This window comes from Diceros bicornis, chromosome 6 (assembly GCF_020826845.1).
Source record: "Diceros bicornis minor isolate mBicDic1 chromosome 6, mDicBic1.mat.cur, whole genome shotgun sequence".
Lineage (NCBI taxonomy): Eukaryota > Metazoa > Chordata > Mammalia > Perissodactyla > Rhinocerotidae > Diceros > Diceros bicornis.
Window position 1 is genome coordinate 87659646 of NC_080745.1, and position 18326 is coordinate 87677971.

At 46.6% G+C, this 18326-nt stretch overlaps 2 protein-coding genes across 8 annotated transcripts in view; one reads left to right on the plus strand and one right to left on the minus strand.

Moving 5' to 3' along the window:
* ZRANB1 (zinc finger RANBP2-type containing 1) overlaps window positions 1-5726 on the plus strand; it is a 64860-nt gene extending 59134 nt beyond the window's left edge. For both annotated transcript variants that reach the window (XM_058544247.1, XM_058544248.1), the window contains 4 exons: window positions 995-1115; window positions 2398-2527; window positions 2633-2862; window positions 4346-5726. In XM_058544247.1, the coding sequence (XP_058400230.1) occupies window positions 995-1115; window positions 2398-2527; window positions 2633-2862; window positions 4346-4564 (700 nt within the window). In that variant the 3' untranslated portion in view covers window positions 4565-5726. The remainder of the gene's footprint in view (window positions 1-994; window positions 1116-2397; window positions 2528-2632; window positions 2863-4345) is intronic.
* Window positions 5727-7869: 2143 nt separating this feature from the next.
* Window positions 7870-18326, minus strand: part of CTBP2 (C-terminal binding protein 2) — a 163880-nt gene continuing 153423 nt past the window's right edge. For all 6 annotated transcript variants that reach the window (XM_058544251.1, XM_058544249.1, XM_058544254.1 and 3 more), the window contains 6 exons: window positions 16931-17137; window positions 13096-13310; window positions 12483-12613; window positions 11867-11994; window positions 11249-11366; window positions 7870-9237 (listed from right to left, as the gene is read on the minus strand). In XM_058544251.1, coding sequence (XP_058400234.1) covers window positions 9057-9237; window positions 11249-11366; window positions 11867-11994; window positions 12483-12613; window positions 13096-13310; window positions 16931-17137 — 980 coding nt within the window. In that variant the 3' untranslated portion in view covers window positions 7870-9056. The remainder of the gene's footprint in view (window positions 9238-11248; window positions 11367-11866; window positions 11995-12482; window positions 12614-13095; window positions 13311-16930; window positions 17138-18326) is intronic.

Genomic DNA, 18326 nt, shown 5'->3' on the forward strand with positions numbered 1-18326 from the left:
AAATCTAAAATACATTAATTTATTTTTTACAGAGTCCTCCATTAAGTTACGGTAAAGAAACTTGTGATATTAACACACTTAACTTTTTCTATGCTGGAACTTTTCAAGAACAGCAACAGAATGTTTTTATCTTTTGCTTTTTTTTGTTTACCTAGAAGTCAAAAACATAAAAGAAAAGTATCTTGGATTTCTAATTCTTTATAAGTGAAAGAAATGTGATGTTACAAACAGGTTAAATGTCTGTCTTTACTGGCTTGTTTTGTAAGACAGTATGCTCAATTTTGAGCATAATTATATCTGGTTTTGTTTAATTTTATACTTGATGTAAAGAAAAAGAATAGATTTTGTCTTTAGTAATTCAGTCTACCAGTGGCCCAGTTTGATTTTCGGTCTTCATAATTTATTAGGCTGGAGTATTTAAAGGGGTATTAAATATAAAGAAGGAGTTGTTTTTGTAGTTGCAGTGATTCTTTTTTTTTAAATTATCAGTGATAATCAGAGAGAAATGAGATTGAAAGAAATCTTAAGTGATGTTGATATTCTTGTGAACACATGGGCTATTTCTAGTCTATTGTTTATATAGTGACCAAGTAGTGAATACTATACATTAATGGAGAAATGTGGTATCTTTGATTGTATCCAACATCTCAGATGATTTTGAGAGTTTTTTTGTTTTGTTTTGAGTATGTAAAACAAGTAGTAGACACTTGAAATTATCTGTTCTCATCACTAGTGTTCATTTGATGAAATTTGGTGTGGTGAATTTTTGATGAAAATTTGGTGTGGTGTATCAGATTATGTCTGAGGATATGTTAAAAGATGTCTGTTAGCACAATGGGGGCATTTTTAATTTGAAAAATATATTGCAAGCCAGGTAAAATTTAATAAAATTATTAATCTCACTTGAATTGGTTAAAGCCTACATTAGATAAATGATTGAAACATTAAATGTACAGTTATAGAAGGCTTATTTTTTATTGTCTTGCTTTTTTAGGTTTTATACACGTTGGAAAGATTGGGAATCATGGTATTCTCAGAGCTTTGGTTTACATTTTTCCCTGAGAGAAGAACAGTGGCAAGAAGACTGGGCATTTATACTCTCTCTTGCTAGTCAGGTGAGAATTCTGCAGGGCATGTCCTTGTAGGAGAAAAGTAGGCCACAGGGTCTCAACCGCTTGATTTTCATGAGTAAACCACATTGGAGGCAGTGTGCTACAAAGGAAAGAGAGCTCAACTTGGCCTCAGGTGACTTGGGTTCTAGTTGTGACTGCTGTTTATCAACTGTATGACCATGGGCAAGTCCTTACTGCAGAACTGGGAGAGTAACATGTTTCTTATATTAAGTGATAAAAAACTGTCAAAATGAAAGTTGTACTGTGATGATTCTAAGCACTTACATATTTCTTCAGATTGCTCTTCATTTATATTGTCCTCTCAGGAAGGTGGCTTTATGCCTATTGTACCTGCCTGCAGGTTAGCTCCCGTTCTGTGTCTGAGGGGGAACTTACCCAAGGTCACTGAGCTAGTTGTGGGCGCTCTTGTGCTGGTGCTGAGCTGTCAGGCCCTGAGGATCAAGTCATGATCTTCATAAGGCTCCCCAGTGGTGAGGCTCTATCCATGTGATATAGGCCAAGGAGGTACCATGGACAGAAGTCATTTCTAATAAACTTGGGAATGAACTTGTTATAAATGAATTGCGTAGGATTGTCCCTCTTAGACTCTAAGTTTCATGCTAGTTTTATTTTGTGAAGCATGTTCAGTATACCAAACTGTAAAGTTCAAATATATGCACAACAAACCACTCCTTTTCTTTGCAGAAAGCACCATAATTCATTTGAACCCTGTGAAGGAGGTACCTTCTGTGAAGGAAGTACCTTCTGCCACAGCGGCTGTTTTACATCTGTGACACATACCTCCTGAAAATGTGTTGTCACAGTCATTGTAGGGGAAGATAGACTGTTTAGTTTTCTTGAGGTAGGTGATGCTGCCATTGAAGTTTGTACGAAATAACAAAGCTCATTTTTTTACTTCCGGAGGACCTTGTTGTAGGTGGTACTTTGACAGGTCACTTAACCGGAAGGCAATTATATAAATCAAGCCTCCCCTGCTGTCTGACTCTTGTTCCTGAGGTTAGTATTTAACCAAATCTATTTGGGTCTTGAGTTTGGATAGTGAAGGATACCGGTACATAGACTTTGCAGGTTCCCCTTACAGTTTTATTGGACTTTGCTATTTGTGGAGTCAGGTGCTGCTTTAGCTTGACAGCATGATTTAAAAAAAATGAATTGAGATTGTGTACTGCAGGAAGGTATAGCATTGTGTTTTACACATCAGTTTTCCAGTGTGGTAATATATGTTTTAAAGGGAAATTGTTTTCTTTTATTTTGTTCTGTACAGCCTGGAGCAAGTTTGGAACAGACACACATTTTTGTACTTGCACATATTCTTAGACGACCAATTATAGTTTATGGAGTAAAATATTATAAAAGTTTCCGGGGAGAAACTTTAGGATATACTCGGTTTCAAGGTAAGCCATATTCAAGAGTATTTTAGAAGTCCCTTGTTTACTATTATAATGCAGTTTGCAGCCACACCCTGAAAATCCCATTGTGATTTTCTTCCCTCCTTCCAGGTGTTTATTTGCCTTTGTTGTGGGAACAGAGTTTTTGTTGGAAAAGTCCAATTGCTCTGGGCTATACACGGGGCCACTTCTCTGCTTTGGTTGCCATGGAAAATGATGGCTATGGCAACCGAGGTGCTGGTGCTAACCTGAACACCGACGATGATGTCACCATGACGTTTCTGCCTCTGGTTGACAGTGAAAGGAAGTTACTCCACGTGCACTTTCTTTCTGCTCAGGAGGTAATAAGCGTGTTTCTCCTGTTAACTACTTAAAGTAGTAACGTGCTGCCAGAAGCCCAGCCTCTGGTGCCTTTCAAGGGTGGTGTTATCTGTACTGCCAATTAAAGTTTTGACTTTGGTCGTGGGAGTTGTTGCTTTCTGTTAATACTGGTCAGACTTTGGAATTTACCTTTTCAGAGCTGCTGTGTAGGATGTGTTGTGTGGGGCTATAGCAGGGAAGTGACAAGTCCCTGCCCGCAGGTAGCGATGAGTGCTGAGGAGAAAAAGCCAAAAGTAAAAGGAAGGGGTGAAGGGGGAAAGGAAGGCGATAAAGGGGGCCATGGGGCTTGTGATTTAAATAGGGTGGTAAGGGAGGGCATCACTTAGGTGACACCTGAATTGAGACCAGAAAAAGAAGTGAGTCTTGCAGAGTCTGGTGGAAGAGAGTCTAGGTAGAGGCAACCACAAGGCCAGTGTGGTTTGTGGTGATTGGGCAAGAGGGAAGGAGCAGGCTGGGGGGCTAAGGGGCGGGGTGGGGTTCATCAATAGCCTTTGAAAGCTTTGGCTTTTACTCTGTGTAAGCCGGGAAGCCAATGGCCAGTTTGCCCAGAAGTGGAGCACTGGGTGCTCTGTTGGGACTAGATACTGGGGCAGTGCAGGGAGCAGGAACACCAGGCAGACCATCGTAGGTGTAGAGGAGAAGGTGGTGTAGACCAGGCAGGGGAGGTGGTGAGAATGTGCAAAAGAACACTCTCAGAAAACATATTCTTATAAAATTATTGGTCTTTTATTTAATATAATAGTAATTATAAAACTTTTATAATCTGTCATTAAGAAAAAAATTCATAGACCATAATTTTTGTAACTTCAACCTGTACATAATTTACTGAGTCTACTTACCTTGTCATGTGTCTTGCTTTTCCTAGCCTTTTTTTTTTTTTTGCCACAATCAGTTACTTAGGTAAGATTTGCTTTTTGCTATTATATCAAAACAAATTATTACTAGGTGGTTCTTCCCTCTAGGTTTTTCTGTGAATTTTCCCATTGGATGACTTTTTTCTATTTAACCATAGGAAACTGGGTTTTTTTCCCTTTTTTTTGGTGAGGAATATTAGCCCTGAGCTAACATCTGTTGCCAGTCCTCTTTTTGCTGAGGAAGATTGGTCCTGGGCTAACATCCGTGTCCATCTTCCTCTACTCTATATGTAGGAAGCCTGCCACAGCACGGCTCGATAAGTGGTGCGTGGGTCCACACCCGGGATCCAAACCCGCAAACCCCAGGCTGCTGAAGCAGTGTGTGCGAACTTAACCACTACGCCACCGGGCCAGCCCTGGAAACTGGGTTTTAATCATAAAATTGATGAGGTTGAAACCATGTTAAAACAGTTTGTTGCTTTGGCCTTTTCATTAGTAATCATATCAGCTATAAGTTTCTATTAAATTTTTCCTGTCAAGTGTCTGATCTGTTGTATTATTTTCCCTTTTCCTCGCATTCCTCTAAAAGCTAGGTAATGAGGAACAGCAAGAAAAACTGCTCAGGGAGTGGCTGGACTGCTGCGTGACTGAGGGGGGAGTTCTTGTCGCCATGCAGAAAAGCTCTCGGCGGCGAAATCACCCCCTGGTCACGCAAATGGTAGAAAAATGGCTTGACCGCTACCGACAGATCCGGCCTTGTACATCCCTGTCTGATGGAGAGGAAGATGAAGATGATGAAGATGAATGAAAAAAATCAAAGAGCAGAAGACCAAGGTGTATTGGCTCTGTGGTGACCCCAAAGTTAGTGTGGTGCTCCAAGCAGAGTGCACGGCACGGAATGAACCAAATCTGGCAGGATCTGCTCGGAAGGGTTTTTCTGATCCACACCCAATGGAGATGATGCGTCTGCTGTGTGAGGAGACAGAGAACTTTGGACTACAGTTTGTAAAAACTAATTTTATTAAGACAGAACTTTTTTCTTTTCAAATTGTAAATCTGTCTATAAATGTAACGCATGTGGTTGTGTAAGAAATTGTGTAATAGGAAAAGTTGTACCAGCATCTTCATATTATTTGAGAAGTTTTTTCTAGCATGGGCACCTCCAAAAGCACATGGCAGATGACTCTTTGTTCCTTTGAGATGTTCTTTTTTAAGTAGAATTTGGCATTCTACTTCCATCTTAAAGATCCATTTCACATTAAGTCTCACTAGAGCTCGTTAGAGATTGGAAACTTTTTGTACAAATTATCCACAGCAAAACATAAAAATAAAAAAACAAGCTTTTATTTTATTAATAATTTAGTTCCTGTTCTGCCCAATAAAATAAAATCAGATCTTTAAGGAACAAAATGCAAGGAAAGTTAAGGACTTTTTATTGAATGAACTTCATATAGACATTGTTCCCTTATTTTGGAAAGGGTTTTGGTTTCTATTATTGCATCTTTCTTAAGTTTCTGATATGCCCCTTTGCAGTATTTAGGTATTTTTTTGTTTGGAAGAGTGCCCTTAAAATGAGGATTCTTCTCCCAGACTCTGGGCAGCAGTCTCTTGGTGAGTAGTTATTCCCTGGATGTAAATGAGGGAAGCACTTGGGGAGCAGGCCCCTCATAACGAAATGAATTGTGTGAAATTTGCTCACTTGACCCATGGACAATGTTATACTCCCAAGTTGCCATGCAGAGGGTCTTTGGAGTCTCACTGTCTTTTATCATCAACCCTCCTTTAAGCAAATCGTGTTAGAAAGGCATGCCTTTGCTTGGGCTAATTGGGAATATCAGTTCAGTACAGAATAAAGATTTAAAAATGGAGTAAGGTGGTAATTGCACTGTGTAATGAATTTCTCAGTGAGCCTTCTGAGAATTTTTGCATGTTGGTTAATTGTGGCCATTCTTATTTAAAGTTAAAACTGTAATCTTAGGTAGAAAAACTTTTTATAAAAAGTATTATTTGACCACTTCAGGTATACATTCAATACTGGGTAAAAATTTCAGACCTATCTCAGGAACACAAAAGAGACTTAGTGTCCTGATAAGCATGTTGTAGACTATTGATGTGGCAAGGAATTTGGCAAGAAGCCCCATATACACATACACACACATATATATATATTTTCTTCTCTTTGAAAAGGCTGTGAAAACCTTTAAATATTTACTTCTTGTTTTCTTCTAAGTTCTGTATAGATGGTATTGAAATGTACACAACCTTAAATTTGCTGGAATACTAAAAATAGAAGCATACCTATGAGATGTCATGTCTTGAGTTCTTTCTCCCCTCTCAGAACGCTCACTGAACGGTGTTCTCAGGATGAAAGGATCACTTTTGCTGCATGCTAAAACTTGCAGGAAAAGTATTTGCAATATGAATGAATTTTGATATAATAATGATAAATGGTACTGTTCCAAGTGGGTCATGTTTTCTTACAAATTGACTCTCTGTGGTTTGCTTTCATTTTAGTCAAGTTTTTAGAAGGCTGCCATTCTGACTACTTAGTAGTGGAGCATCTCTGAACTTTTCTCCATATATAGGAATAATTCTTTAATGGGCAGAAATCCTGTTCTAGTTTCTGTTAAACAAAAACTACCCTCTCAATTGAAGAAGCCAAAGAGAAATGTTTGAGGGAGAAGCTTCTAGTCACTGTGGTCTACACTGCAGTCAGCGCTGTCCAGAAAATTACAGGCTCAGTGTTTAGCCTTTGTGTGTTGTGGTCTGCTGAGTGTTGTTATTCCTGAGGTGCCTCTTTATTTATTTATTTATAATCAGTGACCCCGACTACATCTAATTTAACAGGTACAGCATTCTTCCCTGTGGGAAAGAATTAGAGGATTCCATTTCCTAGGCTCCAGACAAGGAATGGGGCTTTAAATGGTTTTCACAGCGGATTGGCTGGTAAAAGCCAAAATTTTGAGTGAATAAACGCTATGTTAAGCTCTTGAACTATTAAACAGCCATAATTGTTGCCCCAAGACAGAGTATGCAGTCCTTTCTCAAAGATTATACGTGGTTGGGTGACAGATGTGTATGTCTTTTGGTTGACTCTGGACAGTAATACCTTAACTGTGTGGTCTTAACTTTATGGTCCGTTTTCTAGGGAGACGGTGAGGTTTTCTGTTCTCATTAAACAAAACCCAGGTGCCTGTGGATTTGGACCTCCCTTTTTATGTTTTTGACTCTTAAGCTCCTTATGTCCCAGACTTAATCTGTGTTAAGGGAATACTGCTGTTCACAGGCGATTGCGGGTGGGGTCGGGTGGGGTGTCTCCTTTTTGCGCGCGTGTCATCCCCTCATTAATTGCCTCTGAGGGGTCATGAAGATGGTATTGAACTATCATCACTCTGCTCTCTGGAGTGATAGGTCAGTAACTGTGTGCTCCATCTCTATCCACGTGAGGTTGTCTTAATGTAATTGTTCATGGGACAGCTGGGATGGGACCACCATGTTAAAATGAGTGAGGAGGTTTATGTTTTAAGACGCCATGACTTTTACTTTAAAGGAAGAGGTCGAAGGGAGTTTGGTACTTGGAGCTGTTGGACTTGATTGACACTTGCAGACACCACTATTGAAAAAGGAAGATCGTTTAGTCAACTTAAAGTTCTTAACAAACATATGGGAATGGCTGATGTTAATTATTTTGCAACGTTTCTTTGTAAATATCATTAAATTTTTTTTTTGAGATTCACCTCCCTTCCTGCATTAATGCTTGAGCCAGGTAATTTTGCTTTTGGGTAAATTAAAATCAAAACTCTAAAACTTGACCAATTTTGTTTCTTGAATTGACTTAGTTCTAACCCACTATTTCATCTTACGGATGGCATGATTTGATAATGATGGAGTTATGTGAGGTTTTGATTTTTCAATTAAACTCTTACACATGAGGTAATTGTCAGCATTCTTGAGCCTGGTTATGGACTAGGCAGACAGAAAAGTATTGTTCCTCTTTGAACCCTGGAGTAACAAGAGTTGGAAATTGGCTGATTGAAAATGCAGTTGCCTTTAAACATCTCAAGTAGAGAACTTTTACATTGGTGAGATGTACTTGAATTTCAGAACTTAACAGAAATTTTTATTACTTTTTATTGAAAACTGCACTGAACGCTAAATGTCCACCTTTACAATAAACAAATACAGTAACGGTAACTCACACTAAAACAAAACATATTTCTGATAGCCATTATTTTTCTGTTTGGGACAGTTTTAAAGGTTGTTTTTTTGTCACAAAAACAGGAATGTACCTATACAAAGGCTCAAAATAGGCCATCTTTTAAACAAAAAGGCGATGATTCACAAAAGACTATGAATATAACATGTAACTAGTTGATACAAATCTAATAGGATTTGTTAAAATCAGTCACATCTAATAACACACCTGAAGTGTTCTTGTATAAAATATCACGTGAAGAAAAGAAGACTTTATCAATGTCTAAAAAAGTGGGTTTGTTCATAGACAATCTGACAAGTTACCATAAAAAGTGTTTCCTGAGACATAAGGAAATGCAACATTATTCTTGAACCCTTTAGTTCAAGACTTTCCACTCAATAAAATAGCTGAGGATCTGAAACTGAGAAAATATATTTGAGTACAAACAGCTTGTGAAACTTAATACTTTTTTTTTTTTTTTTTGCATCATCAGAGGGTATTACTGAACTCACAACCAACTTGCCCGCTCAGTATGCAGTTCAGATGGGAGAGAGACTTCTGTACAGGAGCCTGTACGGTCTTCAATCCTATGCTTGCTGATGTCTAACGCAGGCAAACAGTTTTCTCCCCATTTTGTAGTAACTGAATCTTCCTATTAGAAAAAGCCCCCATGGACTGAAGGGACTAGAGTCATAGGATGGGGATTTCCTCTTAAAATTTTTTATTTTGATGTTTGGAACTCCTGATGCAACATTCTAGAGCAAGGTGTTCAGGACCTGCTGTGCCCAAGGGACTGATAAAGGAAAAAGATCTATTTATTCTTTGTGATTTGATGCACAGATGGAAAACTTAACACACAATAACAGAAGTTGGTCGTTAATAAATCACGTCCTAGTCTTTCAGCGCTTCCATAAGCAGACGACATCTTCAGTTTTCTCACGTCTCAGCTTCTAGCTCTTTTGTAGTTTTAACACTGCAACGTCAATGATGCATATGTCCAGAATCAGTTAAAAAGACTGTCAAATTCCTTTTCTTTTAGTTCATCTATTTTTCACTGTCTCTTGGTCCCAGGTTTATCTGAGTGATTACCTTTCGTCATTCTCTGCTATTGCTCGTTGGGGTGCTCTCGATTGTCCCCGTGTTTTGTGGGCTGGTTGGGAGAGGGAGCTTGGGAAGGGTGTGCCACTGTGGGGAGGTTGTGAGTCACCGGGATGCCTCCGGGGATGATCCCTTCCATGGCTGCAGGAAGTCCTCCTGGAGCCACACCCACGATGCCAGGCGGGTATCTAAGGAGTACACAGAAAGGCTGGTTAAGTCCAGGGCAGGAGGCTGCCAAGCTCTTGGCTCTGTCTATTTTTCTGGTCTTTTTTATGGGACAGTTTGTCATCTTTCCTACCCCCAAAACATAGAGAAATCTATATTTAAAAAAATCTATAACATGGACATCTGATTCATAAAACGGGCCGCTAATTTTGTGCCTTTTGACAGTAAGAATAGCCCATACTAATTATAATAATTATGTCTGTAGACACTAGACTGCATTTGGGAAACATTTTGTACAAAAAAGACTCCCAAGTTTCCCAGTTGCTTTAGAAAGTATTCATTAGTTATAGTTCCTAACAGACAGCATGAAGTACTCTGACATTAAATGTGGCTTTCCAGGCTGGTCAGTTATGTGTGTTCCCGTGGCCTGAGATGTTAAAGGGAGGGGGGTAGCAGCAGGGGAAGTGGTAAGCTGACAATGGACTTCGTGCCTGCCCTCCTCTGAGGGTGCCTGATGTGGCCGCCTCTGATATTCCAGGCACTGGAGTTGCTGTGTGTGTGAGGACATGTGGCATTAGCCACCTACAGAACACGTGGTTCTTAGGCACAAATGTGACTTGGTATATTTAAACATTCTTATAAGGATGAAACATATGAGGTAGGTGCTTTAGAATGAGTCTTATTCTCAGTTATCAAACCCTTTATACTTGGGGTAAAGGGGTTGGCTTTTCTTCCTGTGGAAACCACCCTGACCCCCTATCCCACAGCCTGTCACATGTTGAACCGGTCAGCAATCCTGGGGGCCTCTCCAGGACTCTGATGGATAGGACTGCTGTGGGCTGCAGCCCCGCCAGCACAAGCAGTGCTCCAGAGGGCCAGGAGCCTTGTTCTGTCTAACGAATAATTACGACATGGCCCATAAAGGGTAGGCTGCCAACAATAATGAACAAGGGAATGTGGTGCTGTGACAGGCTCAAGTAATGATACCTGAAAATGCTTATGAGGGGGAAAAAGTGGGTGGGACTTGAATAGAACATGCCAAACTGAAATGTAAATAAAGCCATGTGTCCCAGGAAGAAACGGCATAGCTTCCTCAGAGTCCGCCTTCGTGTGTGGGTCCTGTTACACAAACTATATTTAACCATCCCCGCCCCCGTCTCCATGGTTAGAGTAGTGGTTTGTGACAAGGGACATCAGGCAACGTCTAGAGACATTTTCGGTAGTCTCGGGAGTGAGAGGGGCTGCTACTAGCCACGCTCTGGTGGACAGGACGGGCCCCATGAGAGAATGGTCTGGTCTGGCCCAGCGTGTGAGTGCTGCCCAGGTGAGGCCACCCTGCATTAGAGTAAGCAAAGCAAAACTGTCCTGGCCTCCCAGGCTGCAGCTTCTCTCTGATGCAGGACGAGCTATTTCCCTGGAACTCAGAAATGCTGGGGAGAACCTGGGAAAACTACCACAGATGAAACCCTGCTCCCTTCTAAGGGCACCTGGCTCGTGGCCCTTGCATTGCCTCAGTCACATTGTTTACCCCGACTCCCTGTCACACCCCCTGTCAAACCTGCTGCTTCACTGAGGATGGGGTGTACAAGGGCAATCTCCCTGGCTGAAAGCACTGGTCTTTGGCCAGAAGGCTTTCCTTGGAAGAAGATTCAAATTAGAAAACGAAATCACCAGCAGGCCCTTTCCCTTGAAGATTCTTCCAGTACCTTTTCACCTAGAAACCCTCTGGTTTTGAAGTGCCTTTGGAATGAGGGGGTGATTCCTGGCCCAGTGTTCACACCCATTGGGGAAATGCACTCCCACCCCCACCGGCTTTTAAAATAGGAACATCAAGTCTAGGCTATATCCTGAAAGCTATGTCGCTTCCGTGGAAATCGGGCATGGGAAGAACTGAGAGGACAGTGTACGTAATTCCTGCTGGGAGCGCTGGGCTGTCTTTAGCGCCTGGGTTGGGTTAATCTCCCCAAGTTCCTGCCCCTCTCCCCCTTTTCCCCCGGCCCTCACGGCTGCGCCAGATCCCCTTCCTCTCCTCACCTGTATGTGGCACCATTGAGCTCTGGATGCATCGCTGTCTGGTCTATTACTGACCAGGGAGCTGTTGTGACAAAGAATTCCTTGTTCACACAGTTTCTTAAGCTTTCTGGGATGCGACCTGGAATAAGATGATTAAAATTAATCATATGTATTTTTTAAGGTCATAATGAGTAGCTGCTTCTGGGGGAAATAACCTCCAAAGTTCGTACCGATGGAAGTCTTGTAGTCAAGTCTCTCACTCTATAATGATAGGGGCTGGCCCTTTGATTTTTACAAAAGGTGAGATGTCCCAGGGCCCAAGCACCAGGCTCTTGGACTCTGGCCTTCAGCTAGAACAGAAAGGAGCCTCCCGCCTGCTACATCGGAGGGCTCATCCCCCACAATTGGCAATACTTACCTTGGTTGATAGACAAGGGAATCGGTTTCCTCTGAAATTTAGTTCCAGGCTTGCATAAAGAGGGCTCAACTCATTCAAAATTTAATCAGGGTGATCCGTAGAAACTATTTCTGCCCGTGGTGAGCCCCCGTAACCCCGTTTGTGTGTCTGTCACCGAGCAGAGGTGGCTGCCCTTCAGCAGGCCCGGGTGCAGCGGAAAGGGACGAGGCGGGAGGGCTCACCTGTGATCGCCCGGCGGATCTCGGTGGCAGCTGCCTCCCTCATCTCTAGTGAAGCTTGCTCACTATACCAGGCTGTGTGGGGTGTACAAATGAGATTCGGTGCATCTTTCAAGGGGCCCTGAGCAAAGCTGGATAAATGTAAAAAAACAGTCAAAGAGAAAGTCGAATGCACACTATTCCTCCCATCAAAAGGGAGCTCTTGGCCGTGCAGAATACTGGCTACACAGATAAAATCGAGGGGTATTTTGTAGTCTATTTCCTAAGGGTTGTGGATTTAAGAACATACTTATTAAAACTGCTCTGTAATACCATGTCATGAGTCATCAGGGACTCAGAGGGCCGGCCTGCCCACCTCCCACCAGCACTTTTCTGCCTCTCCCCTTTCTGATGACCTTTGGGGACCTTCTGGCCCTTTTACAATTAGTGAGCATAAAGCACAGCCCTTAGAGGAACGGAGGCTGTCAACTTTGTCTCCAGCTTCCTCCCAGGACCGGTTTCTCTGGGAAAGCGCCCCACGTTCAAAGTGTGGGGGTCAGGTATACATGCGGGCCCTCTGAATCCCGGTGTGAGCCCGGGAGCATGGGCCACAAACATCTCGGCAGCCTGCCAGACCCACCTGAAAGGCTCCGACTCGTGCACATCGAGGGCCGCCCCTCGTATCCTGCCTTCCTTGAGGGCTTGGGCTAAGGCTTTCTCGTCCACCAGTCCACCACGGGCCGCATTCACTAGGAATGCTCCTTGCCTCATCTGTAGGGGGAAGGAAAAGCTGGCTCAACGCATGCCATCGCCTTGGGAGGCGCTCACACCGAGGTTTAAAGAGGAAAGCCGCAGACCAGGAGTTCTGTTGGTCCGGCTGTTGAATGCGTGGGCAGCAGTGTGGGGGGAAGGGAGTGCGGAGTCTCAGTGACAGCTGGAGGCCAGGGATCAGTTTCTGCTGATCCTGAGGGAGGGCCACAAGGCGGGAAAGTTGGAGCTGTGACTTGTCAACTGCTTGTAGCTTCTTGGAGGCCAGGCCTGAATAGGACAGGCCCCTGCTGGGTCCTGGGCCAGCTCTGGCCCCTCCCTGCTCTACCCAGCCCACCATGTAGAGGGGGCCTCACCTGGCTCTGCACTGATGTGTCTCAGGGGACTTCCTTCCCTGGTCGCTGGTGTGTCTGTGGACCATTTCCCATCCCCCCTTCCATTTTGATAGAAGTTTCCAGAGTCTGAGGGCATCGATTTCCAATTACCTGCTTGATAGTGAAGTCATTGATGAGGTGGTGGTTATGCTCGTTGAGATTACAGTGCAAGGAGACGCAGTCGCTCTGATACAGTAAGTCCTGCAGGGTGTAGACCCTCTGCACGCCCAGGGACCGCTCGATCCCATCCTGCAAGTAGGGGTCATAAAATATGACGCTGAATCCAAAGGCCTTGGCTCGAACGGCAACCGCCTGCCCCGTGCGACCTGTGCAGAAAGAGAGCGTCCAGGTGAGCAAGTCCACGGCCTCTCCCGCCAGCGCTCGGCACTCCTGACGCCGGGGCCTTGCACAGTGCCCCAGCCTTGCTGCCGACCTGGAGCCAGGGCTTGCTGCCCCACTGGCAGCGGGACCGATGAGAGGAACCATGTGCCCGGAGCCTGCTGACGCCCATGGCTGCCACTTCACCCCAGGTCACTGGGGCCGAAGTGAAGCCAAGTGTCCTGGGTGAGGATGGCAGTATCTGTTGTCTGGATTGGCCACTGGTTGCTTTTTTTTTTTTTTTCCTATTATGTATATTTTCAAACATAAACACAACTAGGGAACGTTCTAGTCAACTCCACGAGCCCTCCCCCAGCTCCAACCATAGCCAATATTCCCCCATTTTGTAACTCTCTCTCCTCCCCTACTTTTTTGTTGACACAGCAGGCTTCTTACCCTGAGCTTCATCTCTTTATTGTTTTCAACATCTAACGGAGAACCTTCTCCTGCCTAATTACCGCTGGGTTTGCTCATGGAAAGGGTAAAGTGATCAAAACCAACCACTGCAGCTCGGTCTGAGCACAAATCGGCACAGGAAACTGCTGTGGCCGAGAGGTGGGGCATGTGTCCATCAGGCTAATTCTCGGAGACACAGGCCAGGCCCTGAGCCGCTGGCAGAGCCTCAGGCCCCTCTCCAGCCTGCAGCCTGGGCCTCCAGCAAGTTAGACACCGACGTCACCTAACAGGACACGAAGGCCCCCTGACTCCTGAGTGGCCATCTCATCTGCGCAAACTCATCAGTCTCAGGATACCTTCTCTTGCTTCCCAGGGCAGTTTTCAGCTTGAAAACAAAATGGTGTGAGTGATGCTGGAAGGGGCTGATCTAGGACGAGCACAGAATAAACCTTTATTTAAAACCATTGCTCAACTGTGCAAGGAGGGAGAAGAGCACAAGGGGAGAGACGCACCTTCCCAGGCAGGAGGCCCAGGCAAGGGCGCCTCGGTGGTGGAGTGTCCTCCCCTCCTGCTGACCTGTGATCTAACTGGGCACGACTGAGACAACGGACGTGGTCTGGAGGCAAAGGTTAAATAAGGCCACTCTGACCAAGAGCACAGCTGCAGGGTAATCAGGGTCATCGTCCCTTGTGTCATCCCTCTTCAGTGTCACCACCTGGATGCAGTGAACGAGAACTAGAGCCACACACCCCGGTGAGGGGCAGAGGAGCATCATGATGAAGGGTGACGGGGTAGAGGGAAGAGCGGCTGCAACCTACAAGATCCCCCAGTGACGTACTTGAAATACGGAACTAAGGACCCCATGACGTAGCTGCTGGGAGCGCACGCCCAGCATGATAATGCCTTCCTCCTGCCCATTTCAAGGGCCCTCAGCCACCTCCTTACTTCCAGGACCTCACACACTCTAATACGGTACGGGGCTTCCCAGTTGCAGCTCCAGGGGCTCGAGGGCGCCAAGCCCAGATTTCAACACAGAAGCGCTGGGCCTTATCTCCCGGGGGCGTTGCTTTTCATCAATTCACAAACCCTGATCTTCTCACTGGCTTCTGCTTTAGCTATGAGGTCTTCTTGACTAAATACTACAAGACCTAATGACTTAATTCTGTTACTGGCTCCATCAGAACCCAGCCTCGGAGACCGAGAACTCAGTCAGCTTGCCCCCACCCCCCATAAAATACTGCTACCATTCACTGACGTTCCCAACCCGGAGGCTATCCTTGAGCACCATCCCACCCAGCCAGAGCTGGGGTCCAGCCTGGGCCTTCCCCGTCAGGCCCCTCCACTGCAGCGTGGGTTGGGCTGGGCTGGGCGGAACTCTGCCCCACACTCCGGGTTCTGCTGCTGCTCCTGGGCCGAACCTTAGGCAAGTGAGCACTTTCAAACCCCTAAAAGACAGGGTGGTAGCAGTGGCGATTAGGCTGCCTACGACTGTGCCTCTTCCTGTCTCAGTTCTGTCTACAGTTCTGGAAGGCTATGGGGAGACCTGGAAAGGTAGCAAGGAGACAACACAATCAGTGTGTGTGGGGAACTGGGACTGTGACAGTGCTTGGCTTACAGTTGAGTAAACAGCGCTTGAAACCACGGGCCTGGCCTCAGTATACTGTAAGGGTCTCCAAAAGATGGGTGGCAAAGGGCACAGCCAAAGAAACTCCAGTGAGAACTTGCTGTGATGGCTGGAGTCAGAAGCCACTGAAAGAGGTGTTCTGCCAGTGAGGCTGCCAGCACGTGGCCGGGCCACTCACAACTTGAGGCTCTGCATCCTGCCTGGAGCCCACCCGAGGGCTCCTCCCCTGCAGGGCTTAAAGATGCATGAAGTTCTAAGAACCATCTCTGAGAGCCACTTCCCAGCAAGGGAAGCCAAGCGGGCGCCAGCAGAGGGCGCTGCGGCCCTCACACAGCACATCCACATTTCTTAAGAGTCATTTTGCAGTCGTCTGCTCAAGAAAACTGAAGTAAGGTGGACTCCTCTGTAAATAGTTTTAAAAGAATAGCTTCCTGTGTGAATATCCCTAATACCTGGGTTCTGAACTCAGACCCCAGGTGCTGGGAAGATGTGCATTCCTGGAAGAAACCCAGCTCCTTCTGCCTCATTCAAGCTGGCACCCAGGCCCGCAGCGGGGACTTGTGGGGCAAGGAGTCCTGACCCTCAGTTACTGGAAACACAGAGCTCCGAGCTAAGGGCTGAGTGACAGCTTGGGGGCCTTCTAGAAGCCAGCCCAAGTATTTACTACCCACCCACATGCTTCTCATGCCTTCTTTGAGTCCTAAGAGGCAGCCACCGTGTATTGCTCCAATCCCAGTTTACATTTTGGGAAACTGAGAAAGAAAGAAGTAATTTCCTTAAGGTCACAGAGCTAGTAAGTGGTGGGGTTGAGATTCATGCAACGTGGGGGCCCTACTCAAGCCCCTGTGTTGCCAACAGCCATGGCATCAGGTTGCTTTCCATCACGGCTCACCTTCTCCTTGGAAACCTGCCCCAGACCCTCCCAGGGCCGCTAGCCATGTCTCACCTGGGGCAACGGCCAACTCCAGAAAGACCTTTTCCTGCCCCACCTCTCAGGTGGGCTTTCCAAGCTGCTGACCCGACTGCGCCACCTTCTGGCTCAAAATCCTTCAGTGACTCCCCGCTGCAACCCTAGCCAGGCATTTGAGGGCCTCCAGGTGCTGGGCCTTGCCCACCACGGCCCAGGTCTCTGCTCACTTATTTAGCCCCTATTCGAACCCCAAGCCAGCTTGTTTCTCTACAAGGCACCTCTGGACAGCCCCTGCCCTTTACCCTCTGCAAAGCCAACACAGCCCCTTCCCGCTGTGTCCTCTCTACCCAGCCAAATCAGACCCATTCTTACAGAAGCAGCCCAGATCTTACCTCTGGGTGAGTTCTCTGATCAGTCTTGACCTCTGACCTCCCACCCCATGCAGCTCGCCAGGAGGCACTGGCCCTCCTCTAACTTACAGAGGAGTCCTCTCACAGGCACCCCCACAATGAACCTCAACTCCCAGGGCACAGGCCATCGCTGGGCCCCTGCAGGGCAGGGCTGGGTCTGCCTCTCCCAAGGGGTCCCTGTGCCAGCCCTGGTGGTGTAGGGGGACAGGGCAGGGCAGCCGCACGTACCGAAGCCGATGAGGCCCAGCGTCTCCCCACGGATGCGGGCTGCTCCCGAGGCAACCTCCCGGATCTGCTCCACGCTCTGTACTCGCGTGCCTTCCCGCAGCGCCTGGTACAGCCACGTGTTCCGGCGGTACAGGTTGAGGATGTGGCAGATGGTGGAATCGGCCGTCTCTTCTACTGCCGCAGACGGGATGTTGCACACGGCGATCCCTGGAAAGGACAAGGGCAAGGCCCCGTGATGAGGACCCTCCAGTTCTGGGGGAAGCTCCAGGGCTCCCAGTCCAGCTGAGGGACAGGGAAGGCAGAGTTGGCCATTAAGCCACTAACTGGGTGTGTGGCCCTGGGCAGGTCAGGGTCTCTGAGGCCTGCTTGTCACCTGGGGGTCACAGGCCCTCTGGCTCTGATGCTCAGGGGACTCTAGCCCCCACATCTTGCCCAATGAGGACTTCTGTCCAGGGCTTTGCTCACCCCAGCCCAACTCCTGGTAGTCTTAGCTGGGGTGTGAGCAGCTTTCTCCCAGGCCCCCGATGGACCCCACATCCTGCCCACCCTGTGTTTCCAGACCCCCTGTCTGGGGGAAGTGAGCAGTGGGCAGCTGGAGGTGAGGTGGCCAGCTCTGACCACCATCCACATCCAGTGCCAAAAAGCTGGAAACCTGCCCCAGCCCCGGCCCTGGTCCCCTTGTTCTGAGGGAGGGCCTGGAGGAGCAGCAGGAAGCCAGGGTGCAGGGCCCCTTCCTGACAGGCCGTGGTGTCCAGAAGACCGGAGACTCCTTGCAGGGCCCCTCCAGGATCCTCTTCCTGGAGGGAAGGGGTAATGGAGACCGGCTGTCTTATGTATTTTAAGAGTCTAACGCAACAAACATATTATTACTTGTTTAAAATAATGTAAGACAGAAGAATTAGAAACCAGCGCCTCCACCCCACCATGGGCCCACAGGCCGGGACAGAATGGAGCTGGTCCTGAATCCAGCCCCACGTTCATTCAGTGGGCCCGGATCACCATCCTGCTCTGGCAGAGAGACAATAGAGCAGACAGGATGCTGGGCCTGCTTTTTGGGATTTTTTTTTTTTTTTAAAGATTTTATTTATTTATTTTTTTTCCCCCAAAGCCCCAGTAGATAGTTGTATGCCATAGCTGCACATCCTTCTAGTTGCTGTATGTGGGACTCGGCCTCAGGATGGACAGAGAAGTGGTGCCTCGGTGTGCGCCCGGGATCCGAACCCGGGCCGCCAGCATCGGAGCGCGCTCACTTAACCACCAAGCCACGGGGCCGGCCCTGGGCCTGCTTTTTGAAAGAGCTTTTGGGGCTGAGAGCACCTTGGCTCTGTGTGAGGAACAGAGAGGAGGGCCAAGAGTCTCCCAGCGTGGGGGACCCGTGGCCGAGGGGCTGCAGGGA